The sequence below is a fragment of the Lonchura striata genome, chromosome 6, assembly GCF_050655825.1.
Source record: "Lonchura striata isolate lonStrDom1 chromosome 6, ASM5065582v1, whole genome shotgun sequence".
Lineage (NCBI taxonomy): Eukaryota > Metazoa > Chordata > Aves > Passeriformes > Estrildidae > Lonchura > Lonchura striata.
The window spans coordinates 31,521,044-31,548,010 of NC_140708.1; the positions used below are offsets into that span (position 1 = coordinate 31,521,044).

General features: G+C 38.8%; 1 protein-coding gene across 4 annotated transcripts in view; it reads left to right on the forward strand.

Annotated features, from left to right (window-relative positions):
• The window catches only part of SHOC2 (SHOC2 leucine rich repeat scaffold protein), a 79,021-nt gene that overhangs the window by 23,851 nt on the left and 28,203 nt on the right, over positions 1-26,967 (forward strand). For all 4 annotated transcript variants that reach the window (XM_085582788.1, XM_021526004.4, XM_021526005.4 and 1 more), the window contains 2 exons: positions 12,246-13,180; positions 26,810-26,947. In XM_085582788.1, the coding sequence (XP_085438914.1) occupies positions 12,478-13,180; positions 26,810-26,947 (841 nt within the window). In that variant the 5' untranslated portion in view covers positions 12,246-12,477. The remainder of the gene's footprint in view (positions 1-12,245; positions 13,181-26,809; positions 26,948-26,967) is intronic.

A 26,967-nucleotide genomic window follows, 5' to 3' on the forward strand; every position in this document is an offset into this window, starting at 1 on the left:
AGAGCTCCTGAATCAAAAGAATAATTTATTGATAAATGCTAGAAGTAGGAACAAGATGATCCTGTGCAAGATCATGCTGTAATGCAGCCCACAGTGATGAGTCTGAGTGTTGGCAGAGATCATCTGGTCTGGATTTAGTGGTAGTGTTATTTGCTCTGCAAAATAAGCTAAAAGTTGGTTGTGAGAAAAATGAGCAGTGAGACAGTATCATCTGCACAGATCTGACATGAGGAATTTAGGAGTTAGAGGACAGCATACAGTGTGTCAAAAACAGACTGTGGTTAAAACCTTTTCTCTTCAGTCCAATTTCCAACTGGTGGTCCTCACAAGCAGGATCAAATTTAGCCGTAGAAAGCAAGAATAATTTAAAATGAAAATTTCCTTCTTTGGATCATGTCTGAATTTGATTCCCATAGGATGGTGATCTAATATAAAGTGATTTCATGTGTAAATTTATTTTTTTTAAAGTTATCTTATGTTTATAGCATTTAAGTGTGCTTCAATACTAAGCTAGTACTGACAGTTGTCAGACTAGTTATGCTACTCTGTAAGAATTACAGAAGCTTTTGGTTTGGTAGGAATGTGTGCAGTACACACTGATATTTAGCTCTTCAGATTGAAAATTCTCCACCTCCTGTTTGAAGAATTATTGTCAGAGAATAAGAAGGAGAGGAGGATGGAGAAATTGTGGGGGAGAGAAGCTGCCCCTGTTTGCACAGCCTTATGCCCAAGAATCACAGGAGTTGGGGGCTGGTGGGGAGGAGGTTTCCTCAGACACGTGCTGATCTTTTAGCCCCAGATAGGAATAAAATACTGCATGTAACTGGGCTGTTTCTTGCCTTGCAGCAAAGGGAGGGATGGGGCAAGGCTTGTGGTGGGATGGAGGAGTAGCTCTGGCCTGTTGTGCCTGGCAGGGAGGGTGGCACTATTGCAGCAATTCAGGTCCTGCTCCACACATCCTGCTTGGGCAGTTCTGATGTCCTGCCTGTCTGTCTGCTACTGCTCTTTGGTTATTCCTGTTCATTGTCAGAGTTCCTTGCAGCCTGTTCCCAGTACTCCTGTCTCACTTCAGGTGCATGCTGGTGGTTCTCATCTCTCTTTTACCTGTACTGGTGTTTGATCTCTTTTTCTCATCCTTTATGTTTTCCTTAGAAGTGTCTTTCCTGTGATTTTTTTCTTTCTTCTTCACTATTTTGAGAATAGTTGAGTGAGAAAGGAACAAGCAGGTAGCAAGTATTAGTTAAAAATAGTTAATCAACTTCTTTGTTAAACTGATTTTTATTTATTTGGTTTTGGAGTTTCAGGTGCAATGTTTCTACAGTGTTTCAGTTTCTTATTCTTTCCGTTCAGGAGCTCTGTTCTCACGTCCTCAGATATTTTCCGAATATTCTCATACTGTTCATGTATATAGATAGTACCCTCATTTTGAACATATTGTTCTGGAGCATATTGTCATACTAAAATTTGTTCAGTCCTTCAAGTCAATTTGTGAGGCTGTATATTTTTCCTGAGTGCTCTGAGCATATGTCTAATACTTTTTAGATGACACTTGGTTTGAAAAGGACTCGCTGTCTTTTAATTTGAGTTGGTTCAGCCTGTGCAACTCATGTGCATATCACTTAGATGGTTGAAATACCCCTCTCCTGCCCTGTGCATTAGTGCAAAAATTAAGGCTCCATCACTTTTGTTAAGCTGTTAATTGGAGGTTGGGTCAGGGTCACTCTGCAAGGAGCTGAGAGCATCCTCACCTCTGTGCAGGTCAGAGAGGAGCAGATGTGGGCAATCCCAATGCAGGGAAAGGATTGCTCTCAGCTTGCAAAGTTCAGTGCAATCCTCTGGTCCATTTACTCAATGGGAACAGATTCTGCAAGGCACAAATATCTGGAGACCAGCAGGCCTGGTGAGACACTTGTACCTGAGCTGCTGTAAAGGTTGCATTTTAAATGTTCACAAACAGACAATTTCTTGCTCAATTATCTAGACATTTATGACATCTGTTTTCTGTCTGAAAGAAAGGCCAATAAGGTGCAAAAATGTCACTCAGTGTAAATAGGCAATTTTGTTTTTAATTTTTTAGGATAGTGATGTGAACTTTAGTGTAGCTCTAAGCTAGCCTCCTTATTCATCAATTTTTTCAGATTTCAATTATCTTTTTAATTTTTTGGAAAGTGGTGCGGTAAAAGGTATTGTTGCAATATTTTTATACAATGTTGCTTTATTCAGATTGCATCTAAATTTTTTCCAGGTTAGCACTGCTGCTACTCTCTCCTTCTGCAATACACAAGCCTTTCAAGTGTGCTAAGAGTCTATCACTGGGCTGATTTTTGACAAGCAGAAATCATGTTTTTCACTGTTTCTAGGAAAATTGTGATTGAAGACTTTTTTTTTAAGAAAAGAAAAAGATGCCTCATCTGAACAGATTTTGAAGAATCTGCTTGGAAGGGATCATAGTGGTTTTCTTCTTACTTTTTTTTTCTTTTGAAGGAAAACATCTTGTTCCTGTGAAAGGACCCAATTTATCATGTGTTCTCCAGAATTGTTAGTATGTGTGAAATAATCTTTTAATTGGGCGCAAAGTTACGAGCAGAATAGCGTTCAGTGCTGGGGCTGAGGGTGTTTTGTGCATCAGGCTCTGTGACAGTGGGGGTGAGGATGGAGAGTGGTCATGGTAGGTCTGGACATTTCATGGTTCTTCACAGGAAGGTGAACAGAGCTTTCTTTTTTGTCCTTGTTTGTTCCACTTTTATCTGCTATCCTGGGAAAGAAATCTCTGGGATCACCTTGGCAATCTGTAGGAATGTGGATGAACTTGAAATAAATTCAAATGCTGTCATATTGGGGTTTTTTGTAATGCTAATGCATTCAATGTTGAGTGGGGAAGAAAAGATGTAAAAAGCTAAATAAAAATACTCCTAAGAAGCTATGAAAATTAAGTTTTCAATATAAAGCAATCAGAATTAGGTAGATGTGAATAAGATGGCTTCCAGTGCTGTAGGTGACTGTACTTGTCAGAGTGTTTAATACCTCTCCAATCACTACATGCTTTTGCCATCTCCAAGACCCCTTCTCCATGCAGTGTGTAGGAGCAGGAGTGGTGCCTGTTGACTGATTATTTTCTCTGTATTTTTATGTCTGTGATACTCTCTTATGTAGAATTTCTTATCAGCTGCTTTTTGCCCATCACCTGTGCCTGCCAGCCTCCTGTCCTTGTTCTTGCTCCAGCTCCTGCCTGTTTCTCATCTTGCCTGTGCTCCAGGCAGGAGCTTTTTCTTCTGTGTGGCTGCTGTGGCTCAGAGGAAGGTAGGGAGGGCAGTAGGAGGGAGTCTCAGCTGAAAGGAAAGCTGAAAGGTTTGGCCCCTCTGGGTTTGACTTGCTCTGTGGGAATGCCTTGTGTCAGAAGCTGTTGGTGTTGAGGAGGTGAAGCAGGCTTGGGCTGTATGAAATACTCAGAGCTCTGTTGCTACAGGAACTCCTTGTAGTTTTCTTATTAGGCTTTTGAGTGGCCAGGAGTGAGTATGTGGTGAAATTCACTGTGGCACAAACATTATAATAGATTTGAAGACCATAGTCTAAACTAAAAATGCCATAGATACGGAATTGGTGTTCAGAGTACCTTCAACTTGAACAAAGCCATGTTCTTTTACCAGCTGTTAGTCTTGCAAACAGCTCAACCAAGTAAATTATCTTACCTGTTCCCTCTATTCTTAAGTTCCCTCAAGGCCCCTTTCTCCAACCCCAAAACAATCCAAAAAACCCTGGGGGCTGGCAGGCAGATGCTGCTGAATGTCAGCTTGAAGGAGTGAAGTCTTTTACAGATCAAGGTGTTTGAAGAAGCCTTTGCCACAGAGCCCTGGCTGTGTCCAGAGCCACCTGAATCACCCATGGAATGCATCTGTTTGTTTCAATAATACTTCACTGCTGTATGTCATTGTGTTTAATTCTGTTATGCTCAATGGGGGAGAGCAGCTGAAAGTTTTGAAAGAGGCTTGGGAATAATTTTGGTCTTCATCACCTCCTCAGGGTGTATAATGAGCCTGCATTTCCATGGTGCCATTAATTTGTGAAGTTCCCCAAGGTATTTCTGAGTTGCTTTGGCTTCTCCAGCTGTGGCTGAGCAGTGGTGCAGGATCATGGAATCCATTGGAATGTGGTAATCTGCTTAACCATGTGCAGTAATGCAGCATATGAGGGTGAGGACAGGGAGGGAATGCAAAAGCCAGTTGAAACTGAGTAGGCAGAATGCAATTAACCTCAGAAATGTAGCAGTTAAAAATGAGACACCAGCTGGAGTGGGCACACATAATACAGGAAAAATACCATTTCTCTTTGACAGTTTCTAGTTTTTGCATCTGAGTATTTGGATGGCAGAAGTGGTTGGTCACATCATTAGGCAAAATGATGGAGAGAAGAGATGAGAATATTTTATCAGTTAGCTGAAACACAGTAATTTCTTAGTCCTCATGTTATATATATATATATATATATATTCACCTGGACTGAATCAGTTGCTTTCACCAGGTAAGATGCATTTATCTGAAAGAGTTGGATTAAAAAATCAAACAAAAAAGCCTCACTGGAAAGAACATTGCTTGAGCAGTAATAGGGGAAGATGTGTAGATTTTTTTGACTTTTCATTCAGAATAGTTTACATTTGTTTTAGTTTCTGGTAATATTTAAATATATAATGGACAGTTTTGGGAAAATATACTGTCATAAAGAAACAACTCTAACTGATAATTTTGCAGTTTTAAAATAAATTTTATTTAATTTAGTTGTAATGAAGTAGAAACGTACACTTAGATTTGAGCAAATTTGATACTGATTGTGGTTATCTTTTCTCTGGAAAGAATGCTGATCTGTTCAAGGAACTAGTTATTTTCTAAGAACTGGTCAGATCCAAAATATGTTAATGATTTTAAAGGTGAGGAGGTGTATTATTGGCAACTTGTGGGTAAAGTATTTTTTTTGGACTTTGACAGACACTTCTGTATCTTCCAAACTCACAATGTTAGTTGAAAAGTAAATGTTACTGCAGATTTTCTTTTCAATGCGTTAGTTACATTTAAACTAGCTGTTCAATAAAACAAATATGTCCTGGCTTTTGTCATCTTAACTGAAGATCAAGAACTGCAAATAATTTTAGCTCAAAGCAACAAAAAAATTGAAGAGAAGCCAGATATTGTTCAGTGCTGAGCTGCGATAATGTTGTTATTGTGGCTTTGTCTGCTAGAACATAGAAGGTAAAGAGTCGTCACTACTTTTCCTGTACAAAATTGTGTTAAAAACACATCTTATTTTTTAAATAGTTTTTTTTTAACATAATGTTCCTCTGCAAAAGGATCTAGTGACATACAGTCACTAATTATGGTCAGAAAATTTGAGGGACTGATAATCATCCAGCACTGAACTTTGTGAATTAGTCATAATTATTACAGAAAACCATGTTAAGAAGGTGGGCAAGCTTACTGCATCAAATTCAGAGATAACTAAACAGAGAACTGCTATGATGAACGAGATTTTTGGTAGATAGATAATCCTGTGTTGCTGTTTGGGGCTAGGGTGGGATGCTACCTTAGATAGTAATTGTTTTTGTTTAGCTGTGATGGGGTTTTGTGTGTGCTTTGTCCCAGTCTTTGTAGGATCAACATAACTTAATTTGTTGATAATATAGATGATTAGTAGGTAATATGTTACTCTGCTGTTGCTTTGTGTGTTTACTTTCTCTCTTGCTTGTAATTAATGTTTAGTCTCATTTTTAGTAGGTTTTGTTTTGATAAGTTGTTTTTATTGCTCAGAGGAAATGATGAATGAATAAAAAATATTTGATGCTGGTTTGTAGTTTGTATCATCACCTTTGGTGGGACCAGTGCCATTTTCTGTCAAATTGGTAACAAAACAGTGTGTGGCAGGTTGCTTCCTTTTTTTATAGGAGTTGCTGAAGGATCTGAATAGTTGTGTCTGGGTGCTGTAGGGATAATAGTGAAAGGTTGTTTTATATTGGAAATTAAGTTTATGCTACAAGTGGGTGCTCTTTATTCAAAGGAGGGTATTGGGTGGATTGGGAGCACTTTCTCTTGCAGAAGATTGTATGCCACTGTGGATAGAGATCTGTTGTATGGTCACAGAAATAAGAACTGGGTTTTCCTAGACTCATATATCCATTTAGAATGACCCTTTTAAGAGATATTAGATCCCGCATTAAGTCCTGGAAATTTGTTTCATCAAGAAAGTTAGGATTTTCAAATTTCTTGTATTATGTAGGATTACACAGCCTGCTGATACAGTGAGTTGCCATGGAAATAGAGACATGCAGCTCAAAAGGTACATGCTGGGGGGGCCACACATGCAGAAGTACCTTTTTGCATATTAAAATAAGCTGCTCCATGGAGTTAGCAGAATTCTTTGCTCTTGGAGTCTATTTCTACAAAAACATGCAATAGTATTGTATAACTTGGCCAAAAAACTAGTGTGCTTTTGTTCCTGCAAAGGAGAAGAGAGAGTGCTTCATAAAAATAATGTTGGAGCGCACAGAATGAATCACAGTATGTATATTTTTGTACTTGCTAGGTGAGTTCAAAGCCAGGGCACAAAAGATTTTCTCCCTCCTAGGAAGTTAAGGCGTAGGTGACTTTCTGTCTGCAATCATGGGGCCTTTTTGTCCCCACTGCTCTGGACTTTGGTACGTGACCTGGCACTTAGTGCAGGGAAGTACTTCCAGAGAGCAGCAAACTGGTGACTGGTGAGTGAAAAGACGGATTCCAAAGCTTCAAAGCCAGCAGTGATGTCCATGTGCCTGCCCATTTGCTCTGGAAGGGCACGGTTGTGTTAGAAGCTGGGATGGGGTGTCCTGGGAGATCTGCCTGGTTCTGCAAGCACGCAATGATCAACCTTCGAAATCTTAAGAAACTCACTTGCTTATTTATAGTTACTCCAGGTGTAACTGCACATAGGTTTAATAATTAGGTGTCAGTAGTTACAGATGTGATTGCAGATTTCAGACACCACAAGTGAGGTGTAAGGAAGCCCTTAGAGATGGTCTAAATGCAGTTGTTGCCCCCTTGGTCTGAGGTTTGCTCAGTCGTTGCCTTGCCCCGCAGGTTTTGCTGGAATGCGAGGCTGGGTTATGCTCGGCTCTTTGGCAGCCGGGGAAGCAGCAAACACTCGGGCTGCTCTTGGCTGCAGTCCTGTGGCAGATGAAGATGTTCTGAAGGGCTTGGAGGGCTGTCAGAGCCCAGGCCTCCTCCTTACCCAGCTCCACAGGCTCAGGCTGTGCCTGCAGTGAGCAAGCCGCTCCCTCAGCGTGAGAGGGGATTAGGGTGAAAGCTGTGTCATGTCCTGGGGTGTTGAAATCAGGCTGAATTGTTAGTCTGTGAACTACCATCTGCTGGCCATCCACTTAGAGGACTGAGATTAATTTAATGGCCAGCCTTCTCTATAGAACGAGCCAGCCAGGGTAGCTGGCATCATGGCAGTATTGCCCTGCTGGCATTGAGCACCCTGTACTCTGGAATAACAGGTTTCTTCCCAAAGAAGAAAAGCTGTCTAGCTGGCATATTTCAGGAGCACTGCTTTTGTTGAGATAGATGAGGTGGTTTTTGATCTCTGATGGAGTGATGGCTGGTTGCTCCCTTGCTGTCTCCATCCCTCTGAGTGAGGCTTTGTGTTTAGAGGAGCTGTGCAACCACTGGTGACTGATTCAGCAGTTTGCTCCCAGCTGGTCCGTGGTGGCTGCAGTGGCAGAAGCTGAAATGCACTTACGCAGATGAAAACTCCGTAGGTCAGATATTTGAAGCTAGCAAATTGTAGGACAGAATGTGCTTGGTTTGCAAGTGACTCGTTGGCTTAAGCTATTTGGGTTTCTAAATGAAAGTAGTGACTATGGCGGTTGAGGTTTTTTGGGTTGGCTTTTTTTTTCTTTTTTTTTTCTTCTTTTTGCATATGTGGCATTGAAAATGGAAATTCATTGTAGCCATTTGGGCTAAGTTTTAAATTTCATCCATTGCTTATTGATGTGTTCATCTTTGTGGTGTGCTGGAATATGAAATGCTTTTGATGTATCCCATGCTTCTCTAATTAAAAGGTAAATACTTTTAACAAGGTAGATTTTTGTTTTAGTGTGTTTGTTTGTGAAGAGATGTTGCTACATTTACCAGATAGCATTTGAACTCTGCCTTGTTGCTAAGAATCACTTAGGACTGACTAATCAGAAATACCTAGATCAGAATTGCTATCTCAGAACATTTTGTTTATTGTGTAGTACAATAATTGTCTGCTTAGTCCAGAGTGTTAAGTATGAGCTGATTCCTTATTTCTTCAACTTGTTTTGTGTTTGGAATTATTCTCTGCTGTTATTTAGCTTGAAAAGCCCTAGCCATAGTGTTGTTTAAGTTTAGTACAAACACAGAATGAAGAGAAAAATCATTGTGATAAAAAGTTCTATATGTAGTAAGAAAGTTCCTTTTCAAATGCAGGCCTGTATGTCTCTTGCTACATTACAGAAGTAAAATTATGTTACAACTGAGTGTAATGTGCTACACTTAAGTGAAAATGATGCCTTGGATATTACATGCTTGGTATATCAGAAATGTTTATGGTTTGGAGTGCCTGGTTTGGCTACTGAAACACAGAAGGGGAACACAGAAGGGTTTAGGTGGAGCTGTAAAGTGACCATTTTGTGCCATTTGTGACGTGCCACTATGATTTTCCTTTGGCAGAGAAAACTGCTGTTGGTTAGCCTCGTCACTTGAGAGGGAAATGTTTCAGCTGTGGGAGACTATTTTATTTAACAATTTCTTCTTCAAGCCATCTCTGTGAACTCACAGGAAACTTTCATATAATTACAAGTCACAAGACACTTGAATGCATCCTCTGGGAAGTGAAGGACTGCTGGGAGTAATTCATGTGGGGAACAGCCTGTTCTGGGGGGTCCCCCTGCTTTGCAGTAGTGGGTAGGAGACAGTTAAGGCATTTACAGCCTTACTTGAATAGCAGTTGGCTGAAATCCTTTATCTCAAGCCTCATATTGTGTTAGATAGTGACCAGGAAACATCGGTATTTATATTGCCAAGTTGCAGTGATTAGTGTAATGTTGTTCCTAGAACTGCAAAATGTTCCTACACTACCACACTTTTAATAAAGCATTTATTGCATAAATGTTTTAGGTTGTATTGCTCAGAAAAAACTGAAATCTCTTTTCAATTACTTGTACATATTAAAAAAAAAAAATCATTAAAATTTACAAGGAAAATGTGTTCTTCTTTTCCAGACAGTAAGGAAGGAGATACAGTTTAAGATGAAGTTGCTTCTGTTTCTGAAGTTTCATCAATTACAGATAACAGAAAAAATGAAGTACATCTGGTTTATGTTCACCAGACATCAGGAGGAGTGGATCAAAACTCTGAAGTTGGCTATTTATAGCTATTTACAAATATTTTACTTTTAAAAAGTAATATTTGGAACAGGGAAGAGATTATTTTCCTTAACTTCTTTAGAAGTTTTTTCCCCCTCACATAGAGTGCCAAGCAAGAGTCTTATTAAATTTTCCAAGTTCTCCAGGACATAATGGTTAAATGTTTTTATGTCAATTAATATTGACAGGAAGTCAGTTTGAACAGCATTGGAAAATGGAAGTAGTTGGCAGAACTAGCTAATTTCACTTAATTTCCTTTTGCTAAAAATATCTCTAAAAGAAGCTCTCCTTTTGAGATACAATGAATGCTTGTTTGACTGTGGTTTAGAATTGATGGTGACTCTTGTCCTTTAACTGAAAGAGCTTGAAAAATATGCATAACCTTTTGAAACATATTTAACTTCCTCTGCAGTATATGTTATACGCACGCCCACCAAAACTTTACATACATGTTTGACTTGATGTATGTGAGTAACCCCATCAGCTTGAGTGATCTGCAGTAGGGATCATGTAGAGCAACTTATGTCAAGTTGAACATTTAATTTCTTTCTAGGTACAATTAAAATTATTGCTAACCAAGACAGTGAAATGCTTCCAGATTATTTGGAGCACTTGCACTGCCGAGCTGCTTTCAGCAGCACTAATCTCCAGCAGTCTTTCCTTTTTGAGGCTCTTTCTAAACCTCCTCCAGCTGCTGTGCACATAAGAAATGAAACAAATCTCTTGGTGGGTGCTAAATTTGATTAAATTGAAAGCTCAAGAGAGCAGCAGCCCTTTGAGTATTTTGCACTTCAGTGACTCAATGAGGAGCAGTAGCTGTTCTGGCATTGCTACACCTCTCTTTTCTGTGTATTATGGGCATTCAGAAACTGTGTTAGTTCTGGATTCTTTGTGTTACTGTTTCATAATGAAAACCTTGTCAAGCCTTTGGGGTTCCCACCCTTTAGTCAGCTGTGTTTTTGCTTTGGGAGTCATTGCATGTCCTATTACTGGCATTTTACAAGCGTGTAGATTATACATTGCTGAGAAGTAGTTTTAAATATAATCTGGTGAGGTTAGTAATCTTGGGGAGAGGTCAAATTAATGGATGGTGTAAAAGTCATGTGGAAATTTTAAGGACGGGACCAGTAAAGAACTTCTAGTAAAGAACTGGCATGTGCTGCTTTAGAAAACTCAACAGTGCAGAAAATTTCCAATTTAAGAGCTGTTTTTGCTTGCTGCTGCTAGCATTCAACCACGGTCCATTTTAACAGAGTTGTCCAGAACACAGGAACTGCAGGCAGTTTTGGGCTTCTTTTTGGGGGGAGGGCTTCTCTTTTTTGATATTACAGGGTCTGTAGCACACTTGGTGATGCTGCAGCAGTAATGAATCAGGGTGAAGGACTGGAAGGGAATTACAGCTAGGGTAAAGTGCCTTGTCCTTCTGATCATCTTTAAATAGATTTTGAAAAATCTTTAAATCATCTTTAATTCACCTTTAAAAAAAAGGAATGATTATATATATCTATATATATCTATATATATATATATATATAAATGTACAGCTTTGTGTTCTCCATGTACATTTTTGTATTTGAAGGTAATCATACATAGCATGACCATAGTTAAAAATGGTTACATGGGCTTTGCTAAAAAGTGTTAGTATTTATAGTACTTGCTGATGGTTTAAGTATGCAAAATATTAAATTGTTTTTGATTACAAGCTTTATAACTTGTGCAGAAGTTGGAAACCAGGACAGTGACACAGTTCCTGTGAAGGTTTTATGACTATTTAGACAAAGTGGCTGGCAAACAAGGGACCTTTCTTCAGCAGTGGATACTTCATATCAAAGCTAAAAGGTGGACTAATATGGAGACATGAAATTATTGTTGCCATTGATTGTTTATTTTTCTTCCACAAAGATTCATTTGAAAACCTTTCCATATTACTCAGAATCGTTAAGTTCTTGGGCATGTTGTGTGGTTTGAATTCAAACATGAAGAAAGGCTATTTTCCCTGATACATGATGATTTTGTAAAAATGTAAATGGGTCTTTATGGATTTGAGACATCTGTTCACTTAGTGGTCATTGAGGGGGAAAATTCAAGATATGGTAAAGATATATTGTGTCCTACTCCCAAGAGAAATTCCTTCCTAATTTTGCTTTTCTTGAAGCATAATATATTATCTCTTCTGGGCTTTGGGCTGGCTTTTTGATAGGTGTATTTTAAAAATCCTTGTGTTTGGTTCTTCAAAGCACATGAATCTGGTGAGAACGTTCTGCTCCACATGAAAAGCAGAGACCCGCTGTTCAGAGCTGGTCAGAAGAGAGATCTCAAGGCAAAGTGTTTGTGTTACTGAGCATATTAGATTTTAGTGTAGATTGTAGATTGAACTGAGATTCTTTTGTTCTGAAAGAGTAAGCCTGTACAGGTTTCTTTGAAGAGGTAGACACTTAAAATTATAGCAGATATTTATTGGCTGATTGGGCATTGAGGGAAGAGAGAATATTCATGTTGAGGACCAGGAGGTTATTGTAAGAGCTAGGTAAGACATAAAATGGTGACTCAAATGTAGTACTGAAGGCAGTATTATGTTTAAGAATTGTGATTTTTCTTCCCTCACATATACTAGTTAGCACAGTTCTCGTACCACAGTAAATCTTGTACCACAGTCTTGTGAGTCATATGTGTAGTATTTTTGGTTTAGCCTTGGGTTTTTCATTGACATTTGAACAGAAGGTCAAATCATTAACCTGAGTTAGTGAGGACAGGTAGAATTGATGTAGAAACACTCAGTATTTAACTGGAAGTTTTATATTGACACTAACTTTGGCTTCTCTTCTCTATGTTCCAGAAATACTAATACGGAGCATTTGAACTGATCTCTACAGCTGAATCTCCTGATAGTAGGATTAGGAAAGAGTGCCTTCAGAACCAATATGTAGCAAATGGGTGTCACACCTCTGAAGCTCCTCCCTGGGTTCAACACTTGTGTGTTTTAAGGATCCTTCTTGCCTCAGCATTGAATTGTTCTTGTGGACTTCAGAAACAGATTTCATGCGGTGCTTGCTGGACGTTGAGTCACCATGAGTAGTAATCTAGGAAAAGAAAAGGACTGTAAAGAGAAGGATCCAAAAGTCCAATCGTCAAAAGAAAGGGAGAAGGAGGCAAAGGCCTCCGGAGGATTTGGGAAAGAGAGCAAAGAAAAGGAGCCTAAGACCAAAGGGAAAGATGCCAAAGATGGAAAGAAGGACTCCAGTAGCACGCAGCCTGGGGTAGCTTTTTCAGTGGACAATACAATAAAAAGACCTAATCCTGCCACAGGTACTCGCAAAAAATCCAGCAATGCTGAAGTGATCAAAGAGCTAAATAAATGCCGGGAAGAGAATTCTATGCGCTTGGACTTGTCCAAGAGGTCTATACACTTGCTTCCATCAGCTATCAAAGAGCTAACACAGTTAACAGAACTTTATTTATACAGTAACAAACTGCAGTGCCTGCCTGCAGAGGTGGGCTGTCTCGTGAACCTGGTGACACTGGCTCTGAGTGAAAACTCACTCACCAGTTTGCCTGACTCTCTTGATAACTTGAAGAAACTGCGCATGCTTGACCTGCGGCACAACAAACTGCGAGAAATCCCCTCGGTGGTGTACAGGCTAAGCTCCCTCGCCACTCTGTACCTACGCTTTAATCGTATAACTACTGTGGAAAAGGATATCAAAAACTTGTCAAAACTCACCATGCTTAGCATACGAGAGAACAAAATCAAGCAACTACCTGCTGAAATTGGTAAGTGATTGTACTGACTGAAAGTGTGATGCTGCTTTTGCGTTCGCTGCAGTTCAGTTAATTATACATAGACTGCCACTTTTCCAACTGCACTTTATTTAAAACTACATAAAATTATGCTCTTGATCATACTGTTCCACTGTTAGCTTGCGAATAGTCAATACCTTGTACATACATATTTTTAAACAACAAAAGCCCTTTTTCTTCATCTGTCATCTTAAAATCAGATGTATATTGTTTTCATCTTTGCTTTGTACTTTCACATATTGTGTCTTGAGGGCCCAGATGGTTTAAAAAAAAAAAGAGATACAGGGGCATTTTTTATTTTAAGATTTTTTATAAATCATTTATGAGCTGTTCCAAGTTATAAACACATTATGGGCATGTTACAGAGGGGTGTGACCACAGTAATACAAGATAGAATAGATAGCTATTACCATGAGCAAGCCGTTGGGTGCTGTAACAATTAATAATCTAGGTTAACGATTTGTACAAGTGTCTGCCTTTTATAAGTCATGAATGTATTAATACATGGACTCTGAAGTGACCAAATGTACACATGTCTGATGATTTTTATGATTTGGAATGAATAGCATTTGTTTTTCCAAACATTGTTACCAAAGTTCAAAAGATGGTGAACTAGTGTGAAAGTGAATTATTATTTTAAATAGTTTATTACATAAAATGTGCTGGATTAGCTGTATATCAGAACTTCTGTGTTGTTCCTAATATATCTTGCTTCATGGAAAATGTCTTTATAACACTGTTCTCAAGCAATGTTTGAACAATGTGTGTGCCCTATAAAAGTGTGATTATGTTAATCAGTAAGTTTTTTTCTATAGGTCACCAGTTTTTAAAATGCAAGTATAGTTTAGCCCTTTTAGGGGGTGGGGCAATATAAATTTCACACAATTAAGAAACTGCTTTGACTTTCTTCAAGTGTGGAAAAAAAAACCTTGTGAAAGCCGTTGTAACACTGTGAGTAATAACTCCCATGCTCTATTTCCAAAACCTGCTGTGGGACTTTCCTATTGTCCAAGCCAGTGTGTAAGTGTGCTGCTACTGAAGTGGCCCTTATTTTGCAAAGCTTGGGAAATGTTCTTGTTTGTATACCTGATAGATCTTTCTCAAGTCAGCACTGTTTGCTCTTTATCTGGCATGTTGATGTGAAAAATGTGTAAGATAACATGTTCTTGATGGTGGGAACTTCTGGACATGCCTGAAACTGCTAATCCAGTTACCAGCAATGCCCAGTACAGCGAGCTTTGACCCTGGTAACAGGAGTGAAGAAATGCAGTGGTGATGCCAGCTGTTGGTCTGAGCCTTTGGCTCCCTGTGGCAGCTGCTGAGGATGGATTCTGCTGGAGCCACAGGAACACTTTTTGCTAGGCAGGAATGAGAGGGTTGAGGTGATACGTTTTCTGATCCATGTGCTTTCTAAATTGTCATAAGCATCTCAACATCTCTTTGAATTTCCCTTGGGAGATGGAAGGAATTAAAATTTTCAACTATTTTGACATTTCAGTTTAAGTTCAACAGCCTAGTTGGATTTTTTTACTGATCAAGAAATGGTAGTGGAAACCATGGGGCTGATGTTTACAGAAAACCCATCATACTGCATGTTTCTACATTCATTGAAGAAATTGTGTCCAGTTTAGCTGGTTGAGCTGTTATACAATTGTCAGTATTTTACCTGGTTCTGTTTGTGGCTCAGTTATTAGTTAATCTAGCAAAGAGCCATCTTCTGAGGTTCAGCTGGGGATAGTGCTGCATAAATTTAACTAGTAGTTACTAGTAGTTTGTGAAGAAAAAACTTCTGTGAGGTGTTGGATCCTAGTGCTTGGTGTTCAGAAACTTCTTGTGTATTTGATACTGCAGACATTGCTGCTGCTGAAACCTCTCTGTTTCTTTTGTTTCTTGAATGTGGTTTACTGGAAGTATGTAATGTCTGTATGTGTTTGTTCACAGTAGTCTTGAAAGAGATAATGTGTAACTATTTTATGGGAAAATTAGTAGGTACTTGTGTCATGAACATGTGACTTGTTTCTTTCTTCTGTATTTTTTAATTGTCTTGATATGTGTACAGGCAGTGTTCTCAGTTCTCTATAAAACCCTAGCTTGAGAACATTAACTACTTTACTTCTGTCTTTGTATCCAGCAGTTAGTCCTGCCTTTATTTGAATTGTGATAATGCTCATGTGGCTTTTTATGGGTCAGCACCTCATTGTGGAAGGCCTTTTAGAAGTACAAATGCAAGACAGCTGTCACCCTTATGAAGAATTTAAAAGGGAAATAATCAAATTCAAGCATCCTTTCTTGTTCAAAGTAAATTTCTCAGACTAGTTTGCCTGAAATTGAATCAGGTGTAAAACAAAATTAATTGATGTTTAAGTAACACAAATAATTTAAACTGCCCAGACACATAGTACAAGCATTTGAAAATCTTTTTCAGCAGAGTAAAACCAGATAAGATAGTTTAACTTCTGTAATTGATTTCTACTCACTTACTTTCATGTTACTTTTTTCGATTAAATACTTGAATTGAAAACAGCTGAAAATTGAAACTACTGAGAACTGTATTTCTGACTTTCCAATGGAATTTGTTTCTTTAAACACTATTTCTCTACATTTCACTTATGCACTTGAAAAAAACCCTTCCCTTTTAAGTCTCAATACTTTTAATTCCTTGTATGTTTTATAATATGGTATCTAAATATTGTAAACTAGCAAGCACTCATATTATCAGCTTGTAAATAACACAGAAATTTTTGTTGCTGCAGAATGGAAAGTAAAATGAAGCCATTATCTTTTACAAAGCAATATCATGCGGAGCATTTCAAATTCTTTTAAAAAATGCCCCATTGTTCTAAGGCCTAAGGCTCACAATGGCATGCTAGTGTGCTTGTTCATATTTTTAAAAATTCAAAGCTTATGCAACCTGCTGACTTGTCCAAAGAGGAAGAGTCTTGCAGCAGTTAACTACAATGTGTTCGTGTTGCTGATCTGGTGCACACTGTGCAAAGAATCCTGGGTTTTCTTTACTTTGTCTTTTGAAAGTAGATATGCTACAAAAAGGTTGATCTGGACAAAAAGAAAATTAAAGATCCAGATTTCAGTTTGAAAAATGTTGCTGTTGTTTCCTCAGAGAGGGATGGCATTAAGTCTTACCCTGGTGCTACGGACTTGTGATGACTTTCACTGTTACTAAACAAAAATTTTCAGGTTTGTGTAAGAATAAGTCACTTTCCAACTTTTGGACCTTATTCTTTTAAAATAAAGGGTCACTTGATCTATAAACAATCATCCCATTGCTTTTCTAGGAATCTTTATTCTCCAGCCTTATTAAATAAAGTTTATTTTCCTTCTACTTTTACTGAAATAAATTGAATGTGGGATATTTAAGTGCTCTGATAATTGAGATGTTTCTTCCAACACGCAGCATGTCTTTGAATAGTTGATTTTTTGTGCCAGTGATGTTCCATTGTTCTTAAATGCAGCACTTTCCCTCTGTTGCCTACATTTGTTCTCAGGTGGTCCTGGAAACTGCTTTACAACTGACCTGTTTAAGGTGTTTGTTGTTTTGAGGAAAACCTGGAAGAGGTGAACCTGCCAGCTCTGAGCTGCTGCGAAATAAGCTAAAGTTTGGTTCTATGTTTGACTTTAAACTGTCTTTAGTAGCTAAACAACACAAACTTTAATTAGGTGACTACACCTGAGGAAAAGTTGCTTTGCATTTAAAACAAGCATTTTAGTGAGAAAGAGGAAGTGTTATTATCTATAGTTACCAAACAGATGTGTGTGCTTCTGATCTTTTCCCCCACCCCCAGAATTAAGCACCTCTCATTCCATGGCATCCAGTTGCTTTATTATTGGTAGATGCATACTAAATAATTTCTGCTTGTATTCATCAGACTTCTCTAAATACTTTTCTAGAAACATCTATATTGCTACTACATTTTAAATGCAATTTGAAATTATTTCAGTCGACTGAGTAGTAAGCTGAGGTCTTGGCGTGCATTGTTGTGTTTTCAAATATAAACATATTTGTTTGAATGAGTTGTAAAAGTACTTAAGTACTCTGTTTTGGTTTGTTTTTTTTTTTTTTTTCATGTTTAGTCAAAAGCTCTGCAGGTGAATTAATGGGAGGTTTCATGGAATGGATGTGCTGATGTATTACAGGTCCATGATACTGAAAGTGGCAGGATCCACTCCCCTCCTGGCAGCTTCCCAGATGCTGCGTTTGTTGTCTGTTACTTTAGGTAGTTGAAATGGGTGTAGTTTCAGATCAGCCTGGAACTGGAGCAGGGAGAGCACGAGCTGGAGCAGGGAGAGCAGGAGCTGGAGCAGGGAGAGCAGGAGCTGGAGCAGGGAGAGCATCAACGAGCAGGGAGAGCCTGGAACTGGAGCAGGGAGAGCAGGAGCTGGAGCAGGGAGAGCAGGAGCTGGAGCAGGGAGAGCAGGAGCTGGAGCAGGGAGAGCATCAGCTGGAGCAGGGAGAGCATCAGCTGGAGCAGGGAGAGCAGGAGCTGGAGCAGGGAGAGCAGGAGCTGGAGCAGGGAGAGCAGGAGCTGGAGCAGGGAGAGCAGGAGCTGGAGCAGGGAGAGCAGGAGCTGGAGCAGGGAGAGCATCAACTGGAGCAGGGAGAGCAGGACGGCGCTCGGCCCGCACGGAGCCCTGGGATCAGCGGGGCTGGCTGCAGCTCTCCATAGGATTGCTCTTGTGTATGAGCATGGCAAGTGCACTGCAGGTGCTCTGAGGAAGGGTGGATTGCTGTCTGAAGAGAGCTGTTGAAAATGCAGAAAATTACATTTTCAGAATATTTTTGTCCCTTTCCTGGTACTTTCCATATCTTGTACCGCAGAACCTGGTGTAGCTTATTGGAATCTTGGTAGTGTGAGCTCAGCTGCACCTTATTGAAACAATGTTTTTATGTATAGTGGTGAGAATCCATTGATGAGAGTTTCTTGATGACAAAGCTACTCTGTTATTCTTTCTTACAAATTCCATCCTACCTAACAGTGGCGATAAATTGTTTCAGAGTGCATCTTGCCCTGGTTTTGACTCTAGCCTTAAGCAAACGTGCATAGAAACAGAATAAGTTTATATATGAGGCTTAACGTGACTCCTTGCCCACATCCAGCTATTTTTGTGTCAGGGATTTCCTGAGTTTGATGCAGCTTGTTTCTTTAGTAATTCTCAGTACACTCTTCTTCCAAAGGCTTGGCTGTTTTTTTCCTTTAAACTCCTATAAATGCCTTTCTTTAGTAAGGCCTGCAAGTTTGCTTTGAATGTTGTTACGCAGATGTTGAAAATATATATCCATATATACATACACACACAAGCACACCAAGTGCAAGGCAGCAGAGCTTACGTGTTCACCTGGCTGTTCAATCTCTGGTGGCATCCATGAAATAAAACCTTAACAGAAAGGTTTCTATGTGAAAACTTTCACAAAAGACAATCTGGAAGGATAATTGTGGAGATGAGTTCACAAAGTGGACACCAGCTTCATCTCTTTATCTGGTAAATTGTCCATTCCACTGAGATCAAAAAGTGGAAGATTAGAATGGAAGAATGTGAATGCTTTGGTGAGTCAGGCAGTCAGCATGAGAAGGATGGAAACCAGAGGAATTGTCTTGGGATGAGGCCAAGCAAATGTTTCAGTTTGCAGGCTGTTACTTAAGCAAGCCTTTTGCATTTCTTATATTTGGAGTTTTATTGCATTCCTCCATGTAGTGTTGAAGGAATAGTTTTGCAAAATCAAGTTGATAATATTTTCTTTGCAAAGACAAGGTTGAATCTTATACCAGATTTGAATATTTTTGTCTTGTTAGCATGCACAACTCAAATAGAAATAATATTGTCAACGTGTTTGAAATTACATTTACATAGTTTCTGCAAGTTTCTTGAGACTCCAAATATTGTGTTTTCTGTCTGTGAATGCAACTCCTTTTCTGGGGAGAATCTGGTCAGGGCTGTTCCTCAAGGGAAATATTTTTAGAATGTAATTCGGGGAATCTGCCTACACCAGACTAGGAATGTCTTTGAGACTCTCTTCTCTTCTCTTCCCCCATCTACCCAATATTTAGATAATTTGTGGTTTGTTCACTGCTTTGAAACTCTTTTTCATAACACTTGCACCGGTTTTGTTTTCAGTAGTATAGACAGTGGACCAGATGTGTGCAGCCACATTAGTTCAAATCTACTCACTCCATGCTGAATGTGCCTCCTTATTAAATGACTTGTTAGTTGCAAGGCTTTTCAGTGATGCTCTGAATTTCATTTCCCCTCTTTTTTTGTTTTTTAAGCAGATCTGATAATATAGAGAAATATTTGTTTACATTATTTGTATCTAAGAACACCTTCTTGTACTTTATCAGTTTGAAGGAAAAACAAAATTGTGTTTCTGGGCTTAATTGGTGTGGTAATGTCTGCAAACAGTGGTTGAGAATACTTTTCTATATTTTTATTTTAATGTGATAAAAGCACAAAGTTGTGGACAGGAACAGAATAAATATAGGCATTGATGCATGTGTGTTGGTCTCTAGAAGTCAGAGATAATGACTGCTTATTTGATCCAATTCTGGTGGTTTTCTTGAGCTGCAGGAAAAGTGTAGAACTCCTTTTGACCAGCTTCAGCTTTAGTATCTGGGTTCTGATTCTTGTGAAAGCTCTTGTGGGGATGCAGTTTTGTCTTGTCAGCTAGTCAAATTCCTCCTGATTACATTTTCTTTAGACTGGCTTTAGGATAGTGATAAAGTAGTCCTGCCTTTTTGATCTGCTTGCAGAGCTTACTGGGATGATGCCACAAGTGTAATTCCAGTAGATGCTGACAGCTTGTTAGGAATCCAGGGTTTTTAATTTTTTATTTTTTTTAATCAATGCTGCAATTATTTTAACTGTTTGAATATTTTAATAAGTACTGAACAGAGGGAAAAAGTCACTTCCCTCAGGCTGCCCTTGCTAATGTCACCTGGAAGGTGGTTAGCCTTTATTATTTGAGAGCTTGCTCCACATTGAAAATGGATGGGGTCCAGATGTTACCCCAGTTTCAGCATCACCAGGACTCCCTGGTCCTTCCCTGCAGAGCTGTTTCTCACCTCCTGGTGCAAGGTTGTACCTGTTTACAGGGTTATTCCCTGCTAGGTGCAAGACTTTGTCTTGGCACTCAAATTGAGTTTCTGCTGTCCACCTGAAATCCTACTTTGAGCCCTTGCTAAGACTTTTCTCTACATTTTGCATGTTTGGGATTTTGTTTGAACATGTTTTGAATTTTATTTGTATTTGTTGCTTTCAGTTATAAGCAATAAGTCTTTGCTGTTGTGTCTTGTTGAAGCTTGTTTTAGAGCAAATTTTGAGTCTTTTCAGCTGAGGTTCTGTGGTTTTGAGTGGTTCCCACAACTAGATTCTGGTGTGCATTCTGCATATTGAGAATAATATTACTGTAATTATTTCTTATATGAGTATTTTAACTTTGATAGTAAGTCACTCATGACCACATTAAAATGGTATTCCTTCTCCTTGGTGACTCTTCTGTATAAGTTAAAGTTGTGCAGTAATAATTCAGAATAGCTCTGACTGCTTACCTCTTCTTTTGGCAGTTTGTAATGCAGAACAAAGAGCTCAGGCTGTCTGTCACAAGTGATGTACTTGGATTTCACAGAGAGGCAAAAGATTCCAAAACTCTAAAATTGTTTTCAATTTTTTTCTAAAATCAGGAAACCTGTCCCAAAGACTTTTCATACACTGAAAATGTTTTCCTTTTTATTTTTTAATTTGGCAGCAGAGAACCAAGTGAAAGATGAATAACTATGAAAGCTGAGGGAACTGTTTGTAACTTGTTCCCAGCATTGCTGATTTTGGATAATTAATACTTACAAATTAGCTTACAACCAATGTTCTGACACACCAGTCTAAAGTCCCACTAATATTTGCATTCTCCTCTTCCTTCTACTTTCCATAAGAGTCTTGATCCTCTTGTTGTGTCATCTGGCCTAGGATTTATCATGTTGTGAAGGATTTCATAATATTCAATCTGCTTAAGCATGGGCAGGCATGTCATTAATCCAGTGGAAAACAGGCTACATTACAAATTGTGTTTCCCATCCAAGAGTGGTGTCCGCTGACTGAATTAGTGATTGGAGACACTGAAGCCTCTTTGCTATTGACCTATTTACACTCTCCAACTGTTAATTTGTGTGTACTTCGGTGTTTTTTGATGAAGGAGTATTTTGTGTTTCATATGGCCAAAAAGTTTTTTTCAGAGTTTTGTAAGTCAGGACATGTAACCTGGCCCTCTTGTCATAACAGGCTTTCAAAATTGGCCATTAAATGGGACTATAATTCTGCCTCATTATGCTGAAAATATTAGTCATTTCATTGTCCTGGTTTTCTTAAAGCAGGTATATGTAGCATTGTCATACAACAGCATTTATTCTTTGTGTGTATGAGAACAACAGTGAGGTGATTGCTCACTGCGCTTTTTTTAAGGATTGTTGAGGTGAATACTTAGCTGTATTTTAACAAGTTCTTTTTTAAATGGAAGGTGGTTGGAGTCTTCACAAACTGTCTTCTCTGAAAAATGCATTTGAATTGTGTGATTTTTTTTTTTTTTAGGGCCTTTAAAGTAGGAATTTTAAAAAACTGCATGCTACGCTGTAACTGACTGTTTTGTGAAGATTATTTATAGAGAAAATGTTTTATGTTTGTCACATGAGCATTGCTCCTACTTTAAAATCTTTTATTGTCAAGCCAGCTAGTACATGCAATTCCTGTCTGCTTTCTTGGGGCAGACTTTGAGCTTTAATTACTTTTTTTCCTCTTTGCAATCACTGTGCAATATAGTAAAAAAAAAAAAAAAAAGTCCTAGTTTATTTTTTAATTGTTGTGAGGGTCCTTATCCCTTCAATGCAGTTGCAAGTAGTCTATAGAGAATCCTTTATTCGCTACTGTGAGCTTAGAACTTGTCTGTTTTGGACATTACTTGTGGCAAAAAAGTTAATTCATTTAACCTGTGGTTAGTATTTCCCGAAAGCAGCTATTGCCTTATTGTAATGATTTTGGGTGTTTAAACAGTATTTCAGTGAAGTGATGCAGGAGTTGTCCACATGATGAAAAGGAATGAGTTTTTCTTCAGGAAACTGCTTTCTGATTAAGGCTGATTTTGATATGCTGCACATTTCTAGCTGACTTATTTCTGTTAAATCAAGATAAAATCATGTTTCAGCAAATTTTAGGTAGTACACGAAAGAATTGCAAATGTTAATTCTTTTACTATGAATAGGATCATGAGCTTCTTATTCATTAGACGTTTTTCTTTTTGTATCTGAACAAATCTTTGCTTTAGGAAAAAGATTTTTGCTTTTTTTTTTTTTGATTTTGACATATGCTTCCTACCCTGGCAAAGCAAAAATGACAGATTCAGTTGAATCTTGGCGAAACTTTTTTTTACTTTATTTTTTTTCTTTTGTTCGAGAAGCAATTCCTCAGTTACAACTACCACTGTTCAGACAATAAGAACACTTTAACTCGGTGAAACATCAGCTCCGGGGAAGAGCATGATGCGGATGGCTCCAGTTTGGCCTCTTTGCGTGTGCAGCTCGTTGTGTGTGTGTGTGTGGTGCTCGTGCCGTGTGTTTGCGTGCTGGAGCTCCTGGCAGAGCTGTGCTGTGAGCAGCGCCGGCACAGCGGGGCCGCTCACGGCACCGAGCCGCCCCCGGAGCGCGGCTGCTGCCCTGCTGCTCGCCCTGCCCAGAGCCATCCTCGTCCCACGGCGGGATGTGTTCAGTGGTGCTGGGCTCTGAACAGGGAGCTCCTCGCCCAGCAAAATGGAGCTTAAAGAAAAGACAGGGCAGGTGGTGCTGGTGTGCCACAGGACTTGACTGGCATTGGGACTGGACCCTTTTATTTCCTTATTCCTCTGTTTTCCTACACTTGCCCTCTGGGAGTCCAGGGCATCCTTCTGGCTGCCCTGGAAGGTCTGGGACCCTGGCAGAGGTTAGGAACCCCTCTGTACAGAGCCCCCAGAGACACTGTCTCTGATCTCTGTCCATGGAAAAGAGTTTTCAATCTTACAGGATGAATTACAAGCTCTGAGTGTTTGATATAAGTAATAATTGAGTATGGCACGGGTGCAAAAGTAAAATTTTAGGATCTAGATAAGGGGTCCAAAGGGCACAAGATGGAGGAAATTGGGTGTGTCTTGTCCTTTTTCTCCTTCTTCATGCCCTCCATGTTTCACTGTAGTATTGGCATTTTTCTGTTGGTTCAGGCTGGGGACACACTGTTCAACGTAGGTGACAGATATTGGCACGTTATTGTAAATCTAGCCCAGGGAGTTTCTGGTATTTAATGTTTGTAACATCCCACTGAGGGCAGAGCCCCACACGCTGCCCTGCAGGACAGAGCTGGGCAGGGCAGCAGAACATGTTAGAGATAAACAGAATAAACAACCTTGGAACCAGCACAGACCAATTATGGCTTCTGCTTTGGCAGCGGGGCTGACAGAGACTTTCTACAATCTCGGAATCATCAATAGCACAGGTTCCAACATTGCCCTTCTAAGCTACATTGGTTCCTCCTTTTCCCATTCCCTAAAGATTCCCTAGCAACTCTAACCATCCCTGGTTGCTCTTTTACCTCACAGTAGGTGTTCAAACCCCACTTGCAGTGACAGCCCTCAGTCTGTGAAGTGCTCTGAAGATCCTTTCCATTTACACACTCTCTCAGGTCTCATACACACTTGCAGTATTTTAGTGTTTTAGCTCTCAGGCCACAGCTGAGAGATCTCTGTATGCCTTTGCATGTGAAGATATAAAAAACCATTTAGCTCAATTGATTAGAGCATGGTGCTCATGACACCAAGGATGTGGGTTTGGTCTCCCTGTGAGCCATTCACTGAAGAGCTGGACTTGATCCTGAGTTTCTCAGTTAACCTCTTTATATGTGTATTGTTAGGGTTATGAAGTGATTCTGAGACTTTCTTTCATTTTTATCTCAAATGGAATGTTTAAGTTGATAGGCTGGGTTCATGTTCTTCACTTCTGTGATCTGAGTCTCTATCACATCACTCAAATGTTTTTCACCTTGTTAAGCATATTGGATGTAAGATTTTTTTTTGCCATATATCATGGAGAACAACAGGAGAAATGTACCTTGAGTGATTTTTGTTGACTTGCATGCTCTGTGTTGTGTCTCAATAATTCAAGTTAAAGTTTTGAAAAAAATTGCAGTGCCAACAGCATTTAATCTCCCCCCTCCTTCTATCCTTAGAGTGGGCAATAAACCCATTTTGATGAAATACTGTCAAACTATAAGTGTCCAAGAACAAGATTCCCTTCTGAGCAATTCTGAATTAAAAGCTGAATATTTCTATATCTCTTGAATTCCTTATTCCTTAAGTCACTATACTTCATGATAGGACTAACTTTTGATTTCTACTCTGAAGTCTAACATTTATTGGGCAGTTCTCAATCTGTTTTAACATTCAGTATTTTTATTAAGTGCTTACCAGTGTTGCTTTTTTAAAATAATGCCTGCATTTTTAATATGACAATATTAAGTATGGCTATCCAAATTAAACTAAAGTGTTTGGTTGCCCTTAGTCTTCTAGAGAGACATAGGCATTACTTTCCATTATTTTTCCTCCTCAGGATTAGGTAGTAAGATGTTTGTTTCAAACATTTAGCTTGCTGTTGTAAAAGATATCAGCAGGTGCAAAAATGAAGTGCAGCACATGTTGCTGCAAAACCCCCAAGTATTTCTTCAACTTCAGCAGATGTAGAGTGGGAAGAGTCAAGTAAATGAGAACACAGCACGATGAAAAGGAATTTATGCCATATTTCAAATTTGACATAATTGGTTAAGGTCTGAAGAGAAAACAAATGAAAACAGCAATCATGAAGTGAAAACTACTGCCCCAAAGTGTGTGAAGGTTCTTGAGTTACCTCAGTAAAGTTTTGTGAGGCTCTTTTTTTGTTTGTTTAAAGGGAGGAATGTTTTAAGTCTTCCTCAAGCTATTCTTCCTTCTGTTCATTCTACACTTTGCCCACTTCTTCCATGAATAATAAAGTTACCATTGCCACAGACCATTAACTCTTGCTTAATTATTTCTTACATTTGCTTTCTTCTGCCTGGTAATGGCTTTGACATGTGTGGGTTATGCAGTGCTGGATACAGCACATTTAGCTGTTGCTTCTGGTTGCCTGGTTGCATTCGATTGCTGATGTAAGAGAGGGGACACACACAGTGATGGAGTAGTTGCTTGAGCACCAGCTTTACATTTCCATCTTAGTTTCTAGAAAAACATCCCATTTTGGGTTAATTATTGCGGGAAATAAGATGCGTTAATGTATTAGTTATATGTTAACAGTCTAAGAAAAACAGAATAATGAAACTTTGAGGTTGTCTTTTTTCTTGGCCTTTCACAACTGTTTGGTGATACATAGTGAGTATTGTGGCTACATGATGCCTGAACTCTAGACAGAGTCTGAATTAATATTATTTTATGATTTATGAAATGACCAGTTCTGATTATCCGCTGGCCTAATGAGTAGACACTTTACACATCAGAACTTGCCCAGGATAATCCTGTGGGCCTGTGAGAAAATCCTTGTGTCAGAGATACAATGCTGAAGCTTAAAAATAGACATTTGCTCCTCAAAAGGAATTTGCTACTCTTCCAAATTTGTTATTCACTGAGTCATGCTCTAATATACAAATGCAGTGACCTCATCTTTACTGGAGAGAGTAGAAGCTGTTCAAATAATATGCATTAATTTCACCTCCATCAGATGCAAAAATTGTGAGTACATATACCTGTATTTTTGCACACAGTATTTTCTTTTTTGCAAACTCAACAATCTTTTGCTCAGAACACAGTGTGTTTGACATAAAAATAGGTGAAACTACTGTTCATAGAGTTGTGCCTAGCTTTGCTTTAAAATTAATTAATAAATGTCAGAAATTAAACAGTTCTGTGTGAAGTGGCTCTAAACTCCAAGTAAATCCAAACTCTTTTAATGCTTAACAGATAAGCCTTTTATTTCAAACTTGTATTTGCTGTAGGTCTGCTTGCATGCGCTTTACTTATAATAAGTTGTCAATTTTGTGATGACTGTCACAGATGTTTTAAATGTTTAAAAATAGCATTCAGCACTCTGGATTATCTAGGTTGTCAGCCAAATTATTTTTCTGTCTCTTAATTGTTGATTTTGTGCCTGAAAATAATTAATGATATAAAACCAGATCTTAATTTCTCAAAATCTAGTACAATTAATTTACTTAATGATGTTTTAGACTTCTAGTCAGCCTGAAACAAGTGTATGATGCAAGTTTTGTACTTGTATTCCACAGCTTGAACTGTCAGCATAAAATCAATCAATAAATAACATTTCTTTGGAGAATCTATTAAAGCTGTATTTGAGCTTTTCAAAATTGTTGGTCAGGCTTTAGATCTGACTGATGAAATTATGATCCTGTAATACCTTATTTTGTATGTATAACTTCATGGTAGCAGTAGCTTTTTTTCAGCTTATCCCCAAATCCATCTGATTCTATTAATCTCTGTGTGGAGGTCATTGTTGAGAGCTGTACATTAAAGTCCTTTATGTTTTGGTTTGTGTGCTTTAGGTGAGTTGTGTAACCTCATAACGCTGGATGTAGCGCACAATCAGCTTGAACATCTTCCAGAAGAGATTGGAAGCTGCACGCAGATCACCAACCTTGACTTGCAGCACAATGAACTCCTGGATCTGCCAGAAACCATAGGTATGTGAAGAGGCTGGAGA